Source organism: Ascidia mentula, chromosome 4 (genome assembly GCF_947561715.1).
Source record: "Ascidia mentula chromosome 4, kaAscMent1.1, whole genome shotgun sequence".
NCBI lineage: Eukaryota > Metazoa > Chordata > Ascidiacea > Phlebobranchia > Ascidiidae > Ascidia > Ascidia mentula.
Window position 1 is genome coordinate 10,448,841 of NC_138569.1, and position 12,760 is coordinate 10,461,600.

The 12,760-nt window shown below is 41.8% G+C and overlaps 2 protein-coding genes across 2 annotated transcripts; one reads left to right on the forward strand and one right to left on the reverse strand.

Annotated features, from left to right (window-relative positions):
- Positions 1–8,810: 8,810 nt before the first annotated feature.
- On the forward strand, positions 8,811–10,175 carry LOC145898828 (histone H2A-like). The gene is made up of 4 exons (XM_082987457.1): positions 8,811–9,030; positions 9,475–9,626; positions 9,731–9,892; positions 9,968–10,175. Exons 2-4 carry the CDS (start codon positions 9,485–9,487, stop codon positions 10,081–10,083), a joined length of 420 nt encoding a protein of 139 aa, XP_082843583.1. The 5' UTR covers positions 8,811–9,030; positions 9,475–9,484; the 3' UTR covers positions 10,084–10,175.
- Positions 10,176–11,758: 1,583 nt separating this feature from the next.
- Positions 11,759–12,715, reverse strand: LOC145898065 (uncharacterized). Its single transcript, XM_082986507.1, has one exon. The coding sequence runs from the start codon at positions 12,713–12,715 to the stop codon at positions 11,759–11,761; it is 957 nt and encodes a 318-aa protein (XP_082842633.1).
- Positions 12,716–12,760: the final 45 nt, after the last annotated feature.

The window sequence follows — 12,760 nt, forward strand, 5'->3', positions numbered from 1 at the left end:
ATTTAGCTTTTCTTCTCTCCTACACAGCGCCAAACTATCTGTGACGTCGACTCAAAGGTAGATCGCAATTGCGCGTTTGTTGGTAAAAAGTAATCAAACGACTTGTTACACAGCAAAATCAACCCGACTTTACCGGGACGCGTTTTTACTGTTTGTTGCTTTAAAATGTAGCCCACTGGACTGTTTTAGCAAACACGACAGGTAATTCACACCATTGAATTCCAATGACGAACGCAAAAAATGCCGGGTGACTTTTAGAGAAAAATAGAAACAGTAACACATGATATCAGAAAAGGTTGCGGTAAATTCTGCTGCAAACAAAAATGATTCACGCAAAAAACATTTGATCTGTAGCCACCCCTCTGTTCCCTATATTGTTGAAACGAAACGACAACGCGACACAGCGTATAGGGATTTTTACAAACGCGGAGCCGTTTCGATACAAGAATAGGCAAAGCATTGTTTCGGTAACCGTTTCCCGTTGGCAACTGACCGCGTGGTAAACTGGAATTGGCAAACACGAGCGATGAAAATATTTTCCACTGACTGTTTGCCACGCGATCGATGTCAGGTCTATATTTGGCGGTTCTGTCGTCTATAGTAATGCATGAGCGCATGTCCCATTCATAAAAAACATATCACAACTGAGGTCAAATCACACCACAGTTGCAACTACCCGTTACATGCTTCGCTAAATGACGGCATCAGTTGTCGTAGTAGTAGTAGAGTTTGTGACTAAGCGTTAGTCATGTCGTATGTGACAAACAAAGGTGTCGACATCAATCAAGTAACACAAGTTACCTGTGTGTGACCACAATCACCTGCAGTAGAATTACCATCAGCCACTAGGATTTGTGTCCATGTTTTTGGGAAAGCTTTTCGTCTGATTTTTTGAATGTTTACTGTATAACGATTAGCTTACCGATAATTTCATTTCCTGTCGAGTGACCTGCTGGGAGATAATGCATAAAGGAATTTAACACAAACCGTTTACCGATGAATGATGCAACTCCAACGGTGCACAAAGCCAAATCAGCGACGCTTTTTAGTTATCTTTGATGCAGCGCTCCTGGCCGCCGCTTTTAGTTGCAAGATAAGAGAAAAAGCAGCGGCTTGTTCCAAAATCGGTTTATTTGTTTTCACAGCGATCGTTGCATGCGCCCGCGCCGATTTTGGTCACCGCGCAATCCCGCAGAGTTGGATGGAGCTATACAATTTGCCGGCCTGTTGTTTGTAGAATCAAAACCACCACAATTTCGCGCGTTTACCGATTATTCGAGAGGACGAAATCGCGCCGAGGGCCAGGTGCACAGAACAGCGTTTGGAATTGGTTGCAACCCCTCAAGGGTAATCGCATTACGGCGAATGAGTATTTTCTGCCTGGTCACCCAACAAAAAAGGCAGTATTACCAAACGCCAATAAGTGTTCCACTTGTGCAATGCACAAATTTCTATGGAAAACCTTAAAAAGCAAACAATCACACTTTTAAAAGTCAAAATTACAACAAATGTTTTTGCAAGACACCAACGTAACCATTCAACCCACAAAAGATGGACGCACAAGATTCCACAACTGATACTAATGAGTGGCTCGACCTCATAAACAGTAAACAGTTTTCTGTGGGCGCGATAACAGTTCAAAGGCGCACTGATAGGGTTTAGAAGATCGCGAAACGATTGGATGGCGGATCAGTAGATCGGACGCGTTGCCACAGGATCCTGTGAAACAGAAAGGCAGGAAACGAATGAGAACTAGTTCGATATCAAGTGTGTTTATACGCATACACGATTACGGAAAAGACAGCGGAATCTGCGGATAAACTGACTTGAGCGAGCTGCGGCGTGATTCACCAAAACACACAAGCGTCGCAACGAGTTGGGAGTTGGCAAAATCGCTCTGTCTGCTTTTCCGATTTTGACGCCTGTTTTAAATGTTGACAATCCGCCTCGAGTCCAGACGACCGCGGGTCACACGACAGCGCCAGAAATTCGATGTTTGGTGTTGTATACGGGGCGGACAATTCATGACCGGTCGACCGTAGCACCGACGGGTCACAGGCGTTAGTCCGTTCCCAGGCTTTAAGTTCTTATAACGAAGAAGCTATGTCACGGATAGAAAGGCCTGAAACGCAATCCGCACTAAAGAGATTTCTCGATATCTGCGGAAAGATTAGCCCAACACATTATCACGCAACGATAGCAACTCGTATAATAGTGCGAACTATGTTGCGCTCCATCTGGTTTTAAACAGGATATATTCCAACTGCGCACAACACGACAGCACAAAAACAAGAAAATCCAACAATCTGCTTTTTATTTGACAACAATACAGTTTATATAAACTTACGTAGGAAAATTGCGCTTGATTACCTTGCGATTCCGCAAAGCTTTTCAAACTTTTTCTTTTCTGCGAACAAATCCTTGGAAGCACACAGCGAGAATACTGTAGGTCCACATCTTTACTATAAATAAACATGTATAACCGGAATCCGCTCTAAACGGGATGTACAACTGCATAACAATACCCAACCAGTTTGAGTCACAGTTTCCGAGAATTAAAGCAAAGTTGTCACTCAAATCTGCTGTGTCGGGGCCGCACTGTGTTACCAAGCAGACAGCAAATAACCTGACTCGCGCCCATCGTCCACCTTACACCAACGCTGGGTAGTTTTACATGTTTGATCACATTACTTACCGCGATATAGCTCCATGTAACGACACACGAACAAACTTAAGGTAAGCAGTCACAAAAAACACGATCACCTGTCTCTAATTAGAAAACTGGAGTATGGAAAACGCACCATGTCAACATTCCCAAAACACGATAAGCAAAATGTTCAACTATCGACACCGTTTTGTGCCCGCGTTGAGAAACGTGCATTGAACTGGAGTAACCGCCTCTGCGAAACAACCTTGCGGTCAAACAGTCAGTATCATCAAGTAGTGCAGCTTGTGTTACTACCACAATCAAGCAGAGTTCTTTGGCAAATTACAGACTGTCGCAGCCTGCCTCTCTCACAATCGTAATTAAGGTAGAAACTCGACTGAAAAACGTTCCGCTGGTTTCCTACTTCAATAACGCTTACTCAAACCCGCCGACTGACCTCTTGGTTTGTCGGCTAAATATTCACCTTTTAATCAAACCATCAGATACCTAAGGCACCAATTATTCATAAAAACTATCAGTTACTCGACTGCGCAATTCGCGGTCGCCTCATACTATCACGAAATTCGACAACTACCATTACAGCCGGGTAATTATTCGTGATGAAGTTCAAGTCACAAATCTTGGTGCGTGCGACCGAGGCATGATTCCATATGGAATCGCTAACTAACTTGTTATCCAAAAGCGGAAGGAAAAGCGCGGCTACCCCAGTAAACAGACTTCGTGCTCGCCTCTGTTACATTGCATGCGCAACGCACGAAGCTTTATACCATTGTTCAGTTGTCTTAGCCAAGTTTCGCACAACCACAATTTTTCAACGCCGTCGTGACGTGCCTGGCCTTGCAGAGAATTACGCATCTCCAACCCCGAGCTGTTATGTTCTGGCAGTTTCTGCGCAGTATTACGGGTGACGTGCGCAAAGCGATCGCGCGAGGCAAGGCAAAGACATAAAAGCTTTAATAAAGTTACTCCTCCCGAAAGCAAATACGTGCATGTCGACATCACGTTTTGGATAAACTGGGGGTCACGTGATACATTACACATCATGCACTTGCCATTCCGGAAATAGTGACGCGAAGGAGCAATCTTATCCCGCGTAAAATTGAGATATTCCTGTGGTAAACGTCAAGCCACGAGGGTTAACAATTGCAACATGCGTTTTTACCAAATCACCTCGTCTGCCAACGTACAGTACGTGAGACGTGCGCTGGGCACATCGATGATGCGCACGTAAAATGTGACACCTTGACGCACAATTAGGGATGTTTTATAGCGCACAGGGATCCACGGTCTACAGTTAAAAATAAAAATGCCAGTTTAAATTTGCTTGCGTGTTACGTCATTTCACATGAAATTATGTTGTAAGACACAATCGAATATGACTCAAATTCAATTATGAAACCTAATCATTTCAAACGCATTGAACCGCCAACAGTGGATCAATTACATCGGAAACATCAATTTCAAAACCATACAAACAGCCTATAAATAAACATTAACACGGCAATATTAACACGAGCGGCAGAATTTGGAATGCTAAAATAACGTTATTCCGGTCCTATACACAAAATTTGTTTCCAAAAATTGCAACAGCCATTTCCTTGTGGTCGTTAACTTCGGCTGCTTTTAACGTAAATTTGAAACGTTTCTAATTGTAAATCTTTTTTCATAAGTGTAAACTAAGCTTCGTATTGAACCCCAAACTACACATCAAACACCATAAAGGTCATGCGCAATTGGTTGTAATACTAAAAATCTAAAACACCAACATGTTCCACGAAAAGTAAACAAACGTCCATCTCCAATGAAAATCGCCACAAGGACTAATGAGCTTAGAACGACAGGTAAAGCCGTTGAAACAACACCACGCAAGTCCTCTAACGGGCTTACACATCACAAGCGCACATATTCGACACTAATGCAATTTAATCGCCGGCCTCCACCTGCCCTCCCTTCATATGTTGGGCCAAACGACAGCAAAAAAGATAAACGGGCGTTAAGCGAGGACAGTGACGTCAAACCAATGACATTAGACGTTGCTACGTAGAGATATATTGACGTGGCAGATTTCCGAATCCCCTTCATATCGCGTTCTTCCTGGTATGTGGGCTTATTGAATGTTGTTGTTATTTTTTCATGTTGCATAGTGGGGAAAGTTTAGCGTGCGTACAAGAGCTGTCGCAGTTAACTGACTTTACATACTCGTTGCCATACCTAAAACTTCAACCAACATTATTATCCTTGGTTTTTGACAATATTTTTCTACTGTGTAGACAACAAAATGCGCTTTTTCAAGACCATAATAATGTTTGAACAAACTACGCTGGTTTCTTTATGGTCAAGATTGACTTTTGTACTAGTATTAACAACCATACTCTGGAGTTACTTTTACCAAAAGCATCTTTACGTAAAAATAGGCGTGTACTTCACCACGTCGGCCAATTGAGCGTCAGACAAAAGCGCTGCCAAAACACTCAGGTAATTCGGTCAATGCGCCAACCTAATCCAACCTCGCAGTTTTCTCACGCGAACGGCTTCCATTGAAAGACTACGAAAAGCTATACAGGCGCTGGAAAGGCGAGCGGCAAACGCACAATTAAAACACGAAACATGGTAAAGGCGGGACGACTAGCCGGCAATTAAGCAAAGCACTCAACAAGGTTTGATTCCATGTAAGACAAGTACTTGCCGAAAAGAACGGGCGTTACTTCAAATTCGTTTTCTTACAAAGACTCTGGTTATCTTCCCAACCAAGAGGAAAGACCAAAATACGCCTGTAAATCAATAAACCGATAGCAATCGAATTATTTCGCTATTACGAATATGTGTCGAACAAACAGCCTCAGATTACACTAATCAGTATACGTGCGATAGGTGTTCTGTATCGATCGAAATCCAGCGTTTGTCAGATACAGACCTCGCCAATTAACATCTGCTTTGTGATAAAGGATATTTTTTTCGAACTAAAACTTTAATGCCACGTGAAGTGGGCAAGAAAGTTTGGTCGAGCGCAGCTAATCGCGATATCGTCGGTTAATGAAGCATTTAGTTCCGGATCAGCAATGTTGTGTAAAACGGCTTAAAATCGATTACTGATTTCTACGACCAGCGAAACTTAGCAGCTGTTCTTACTCTTACTATACAGCACGATACTTGGCTTAGCTGCAATTTCGTCGAGCTAAAAATGACTGCAACATGCATCTCATTAGATGCGTTCCTTAGCGACAATAAAGAGACAACTGCAATAAGCTAGTTTGTGCAACATACCAGCACAGTTTATTGGTTTCAACTCGGCAGTCCGACGACTCGTCACTTGGCAAACTGCGTGCTATTTGAAGCGTTCCAACATCGCGATGCGGGACTAATTACAGCGGCCACGAGCGACTGGCACCAAACAAAAGGTAAGAGAAGACGAGTGATTCGTCGGCAGAAGGCGTCTATTGTGGTGCCCCCACTCTTGCACCCTTCCCGTCGCCTTTTGTTTTAAAACGACGATCGGAAACAGGGGGCGTGAAATTAGGACGTGGCATGGAGGCATGCGATATGAAACTGCGTTGGAAGCATGAAGAATTACCAAAAAGTAACGAGAGTGCATCGCGAGGGCATTCATTCCCGGCTCTAATTCACCGTGCCAACGTCCCTGCGTCTTCGGTCAACACGGCCTCGATACACATAACGCGCCCACAGCACTCGGCTATTTCTAGAGCTATAGCGGTCAATTTCGACAGCGATCTATTGAAACGTGAGGTATAGACTATGCGATATCGATAACGATACACTAAACAACGCTGCGATTTTTATCGATGCAAAATAGAGATGTGACGTTTGATGGTCGCGCATCTTGCTCTTTGATCTCATCGTGACACAGACCGACCAGAAAACAAACATTCCACGTAATAAAATGGCGATTGGTTGTGTCCCCTGAGGCGAAATCACTTTTCAAATGATGTTTCTTCGAGCGACAACATTTTATCTCGCAAAAGATCAGGTTTTCATCTTTTGAGTGAGTACTGCGGCCAACTCCCAGTCATATTTGAATACGTATTTTTAAAATAGCTAAAGCGCTTCAAATTATGAAACTACGCTGTTTCGTACATTTGCATAATAACTGTTCTTCAGGCGACTCACCCTCTCCCTTGTAACCACACGCGATCGTAGACAGATTTGCATACTAATTGTATAACAGGCTAACGCTAAAATTTCCATGAACAGGGTCAACACTTGTATAAATTACAAATCCATTAGTACAACATGTAGTTTTGTTATTTCCCAGTGCATACTTTTAGTCTTCACTTTACCGCGCAGTAAAAGCGTATTTGATGTTTCGCGGGCGCCATAAAATGGCCACGAAAACTCACAAAACAGGGTCTTTTCGCAGCTTGAGGTTGAAGGATTTTGAGGTCACGCTGGTAGAGACAAGATTGCGAAGACAATCCATACACATATAAAAACTAGTCCGCTATGAATCTCTTTTCCACATGCAATAGATGTATAAAAAAAAACGCCGTAAACAGTATAATGTTGCCAATCGAGCCTAATTAGCTATACACGCGCCTGGATCGTTTTTCTTGTGTAGGAAAATTCCATATGGAAAACAACTTCCTATTTTACCATTCTAAAACAAGTAGACATCAAACGGTATTTACTCAAACTCATCCTGCGGCCTGACTTCTGAAGAATACAATCCGCTCGTAATAATATACAAATCACCAGTCGGCGCAGCGCACTTATGGCAAGGACGGAAATATCAACTAACCACGCTTTCCCACTGCCATTCGGTCTTAGAGGCAGAATGCATCATTTTTATTATTGGCCGACAGCCTGGCCCGCTAACTTTTAAACTTGCACAAGGTGCAATAATTTGTTTAGCAAGTAACAAAGCGCGCCTTTACCAACATATGTGCTTTTGGCATGTATTTACCACATTGGATTTAAGGAAAAGGCGCTTACTGTTGCGTTATCGTCTAGTATTATCACACACTCGTCCTCGCAACTGCCCGCAAATAAGATTAAACCTAATATCCATTAAGCTGTGTTGGAGCTAATTGGATGATAACCACACAGAGAGGATTCCCTCAACATTTGTTGAACAAACCAGTGTCAACGATTTGGGTAACAATGAAGACAAATTGCTTATTTGCACCTACAAGTATGCAAAGTTGCTAGGCTCTGCCTGCTATTTTATGATAACATGCAAATTTGCAAATCATAAAAATTCAGCAAATTAGAGGTTAATTTTTAAAAATACATGACAAAGGTGAAAGCCAAACAAACTTAAGTTCAATTTTAATGGTTATTTAGCCTATATTGCAAAATCAGTGTATAAGTATTGCATATGTGTTACTAAACCTTTATGACTAGAATAATATTGTCACACTATAATTAAACCACATAAAATAGGTCACATTATAAAACACAATATATAAAATAAGGTAGTATCTTCCTTCATATAAATGAGTGACAATAATTTTGAACCTTTCCAATAATACAATAAATATTGCCTCTAAACCCTTATTATAAATTTAAATAATAGAAAAAAAGGCAATAGTTCATGCAGAGAGGTAATACACTGAAATATTTGGCTGAAACAACATTCCTGCAATCTATTTAGGCCTACATCAACTTTTCCCACTCACAACAGGCTATAGTTTAAAAGCATGAATACAAGAAACAAAGAGTATTTTCTGATGAAACAATATTTGACAATTTGGAAAAATAAATTGATTTTGTTTACAAAAAAATTCAAATTGAAATGGACGAGGCGAAATCGTTTCTACCAAATTAAAACATGTTCTGGGAAGAAAGGTCTCAAGACGGTAGATGCTGCTACTTACCTCAGAACAGGACCAGCTAGATGGAATACTGGATGAGCGGAACATGTCTGTAAAACAGGGATCAGCATGCGGAAACCGGGATTGGTGCGAATTTTGAATAACGAAAAAAAAAACATGTTTTTCCTACTGATATAATGTTATTCAATGTTATTGCTCTGTCTAGTCAAAACACGCACCAATTTATGATTTTTGGTACAAATATTTATTACAGTTGAGTATTTTCCGTTGTTGACATTTAGGTTATATTATTGATGTAAAATATTATGGTGGAGTTATACCCATCGACAGCGTACGTCAACTTAAAACTATTCGGTAAAACAATAATGACCATACAAATTATTATGCCCTTCGCCACAACTAACATATTTTTCGCTTGACTGCATTGCGCGGGAATGATAAAAAATTACCTGGGGGAACATTGCTCATTTGTAAAAGACAGTTTTGGCATGTTTAGTTGCTAATTTGGGTTAAATTCAAGAAGAGTATTGGGTTTTCTGCATTTCTTCTTGCTAAAATACAGTGTCCAAATCAGTGAGTATTTGCCGCATTATACATTATTTTTCCGCTGAACTGTGAAATGTTAGTTACTTATTTACTTATAGTGCTTTGTTATTATATAGTCTACATTGTAGTTAGTATGTTTGTCACTTTCCCCTATATTTATAAACAGTTTTATTTTGAACCCTGTTTGCCTGGTGCAAGGTGGACTTTTATTTGCACCAAATCAGGAGGTGAACAATAAACATAAGTCACCGCTGTCATGTCTGACATCCTCATGAAATAACTTTTTTACATTTTAACTCCCTAGTCAAATATGTATTATGTTTTGGTTCAAATACTATTATTAAGTTTATTGTAAATCTTTAGCTCTACCTCTGTGCAGCATTGTACTGAATAATCGTAAAAATATAATTGCAATAATGAAAATTTATTGTTTAAATTGTTTTTTTTAATGAACTGTTTTTTTGTTCTAAGTACAACTGCAATGTCTGGCCGTGGAAAGGGAAAATCTGCTGGCAAACCTGCAGGAACCAAGGCCAAGTCGAGGTCATCCAGGGCCGGATTACAGTTTCCGGTTGGTAGAGTGCATAGAATGTTGAGAAGAGGCCACTATTCGGAACGCATAGGTAAAAAACTAATCAATTGTGTTAAAATAGTAGGTAATTGATAACCTTCAAAAAGGATTAAAACCCTAACATTTTTTTCATCTTGGTGTGTGCAATTTCTTTAGGTGCTGGGGCCCCTGTGTATTTAGCAAGTGTCTTGGAGTATTTGACTGCCGAAATATTAGAACTTGCTGGAAATGCTGCTAGAGACAACAAAAAGGCGAGAATAGTGCCACGTCATATGCAGTTGGCAATTCGTAATGATGAAGAACTAAATGCTTTGTTAGGTAAAGTAAATAAATTAAAGTTTGTTAACTCTTTCCAATTATATCTTTGCACATAATGTTCAAATTTGTTTTCAGGCAATGTAACCATAGCCCAAGGCGGTGTTCTTCCACATATTGCCCCGGCACTTTTACCCAAACAAACTGGTGCAAAGAAGTCGCACCCCCCATCTTCCCAATCGCAAGACTACTAATGGGACCTTTTTTTGCAGTACTGATTACTAACTTTCCGATAAACCATTCATTTCAAGCAGCTTTTTTGACTAGCATTTCCTTTTGTAAATAAACAAGCTTTAAAAGTTGCACATAGTCCTGAAATAGTTTCTTCTACTATGGTTCCTTTTAAAAGTTTGTGAATGGGTTATATTGAAATGTGCTAAAAGGTTATAATGAAGAATATCGTCTTAAGATAGATAAATAGATTGGACAGCACCAGAGGAGGGCAAAACATGGTGAACCCAACACAGTGTCTGGGTGTTTATCTGAGAGACCCGAAATCCGTTTTGAAAGTAGTTTGGCACTCTCTGTTTCTGTATTTGTGACGCAATATATTGGACGAATAAAGACAAGGCAGAAACAAACCAAAAATTGGTGATGAAAAGGGCTAAGAAATGTGCGTTGAAAGATATACAAGCAAACGGGTCAGAGGTTCGGGAAAGACCTGTGGAAATAAGTTCCGAAAAAGACAATTTAAAGACATAAAAATTGACTCTTGAGTAACACACATAGCCTACGTGGAGCAATAAAATCACCATATATTGGCAAAAATAATTGCATCGCAGAGTTCCTGGCAACAACAGATAGGACCTAGTGCTTTTAATGTTTGGTCACTCTCTGGAAAACCACCCGCTATGTCGCTCTGATTTTATTGGCTAGTGCCAGTAGTTACCAATCCTAGCTTCCATGAACCGGCGTCCCTCCTTGCCAAGGCATTACGTGGCAAATGGAATTTAAATTCGTAATCGTTTTTCAGTAGTGGAAACAAATGCATGAAACTAAACAAGCTTATCAACGCCCAATAAAATGTTAAACAAAGTGTTACGCTGCCCTTGGCAGTGCGGGTGGGCGTGACTCCTGCGCCCGGACAGTGCAACAGGGGTTTTCTACAATAGTCGTAACGCGCAACCCTCTTCCAAGAAAACGAACAAATCCGCTTTATTTTGACGGAGCTGCGGTTTCTACATAAACAGTTGTAGAATTAGCGACCAAAAACAAACACACAGAAATAAGCAAATTCTGCTTACCGAATTATTATAGCACCAGAGTCACAAATTTCGGGAGGTTTCAGATCAACCAGTCAGCGGAAAACAATGGCACTTAAATTATCTTTATGCAGGCTATTCAAATAGAAAATACATTTACAATAGGTCAGCAGCACTGGTAGACAATAACAAGTCAACAGCAGTGGCAGGCAGCAGTGTTCCACTAAGACAAATGTTCGTGTGACGCAACAACGGCACATTGAGATGACGTCAAACAATCACAACATAGAAAACACTCACACAGCATACTAGTGGCGATGTAACACTCCCCCCCAAAATGTGGGAATAACATGAAACATTTTTACAAACACATCGCCAATATCGTGCGCATCGCGGCAAAAAATCAGTGTCCGAAGGTATCTTCAGAAGACCGAGCAGTTACCAGGAGTTCATCTAGCAACCCGAGCTGACATCGCTCGGAAAGGTTGAGGAGGTCTCATCAGAATCAACGATGCGACACAGTTTTGTGATAGGGCGCCGAAATTCACCGCTGCTCGTCCTAACGAGCACAGTGCGAACCTTTCCATTTTCATCGGGGTTCGTCTCAATGATTCGACCGATCGACCATTTCGAACGGCACTCAGATTCGCACACGAGTAGGACGACATCAATTTTTCTTGAAGTTGCGATGAGAATCATGCCACTTTGGACGAGCAGTGATTACCGGTAGGTATTCTCGCATGAACCTCTTCCAGAAATGGAGAAACTGCACCTGACGCCAACGCCGTCTTGTGTAGCAATCCTTCTTCTCTGCAATCGTCGGAGGCAGGTTGGGCGATCCTCTCATCAGCAGAAGATGGTTCGGGGTCAGCGGTTCTTCGTCCCTATGATCAAATGTCACCGGGACAAGGGGTCTTGAGTTGATTATAGATTCAGCTTCCACAAACAAGTTCTCCAGGACTTCATCAGACATCACCTGGGAACCAGCAATCGAGGACATGATCCGACGAACAGAACGAATCATACGTTCCCAAACGCCACCCATGTGGCTTGCAGCAGGAGGGTTGATTGACCACGACGTCTGTTTCTGAAGCAGAAATTCAGAGATTTGAAGCTGGTTCCATGCTTGCAACGACTCTCTCTGTATTTTCTCGGCACCAACAAAATTTGTGCCATTGTCGCTGAAGATATGTTTTGGTGCTCCGCGTCTCCCAATGAAACGACGAAGGGCAGCTATAAACGAATCAGTAGACAGACTGTGGGCAACCTCCAGATGAACGGCACGGATTGTAAGGCAGGTGAATATGCAACCGTAACGTTTCACTTCGCTGCGACCCTGCTTCACCAGAAAAGGACCGAAATAGTAAATTCCCACATTGGAGAACGGAGGGTCAGCGATTCCCAAGCGAGCCGACGGCAGATCGGCCATCATCTGCCGACCCGGTTGAGGATTGCGGCGTCGACAAGACAGACATTTTCCAAGCACGCGCCGTACGGCAACACCGCCCTTGATGATCCAGTAGTCTTGTCGAACTGAAGTCCAGGTGTGTCCCATCCCGGAGTGTCCAACTCTTTCATGATGGGCCAGGATTAATAGGTCAGTCAAATGCGAAGAATGGGGCATGATTGCAGGATGTCTCGCGTTGAAACTTATCGGCGCTTTGTGTAA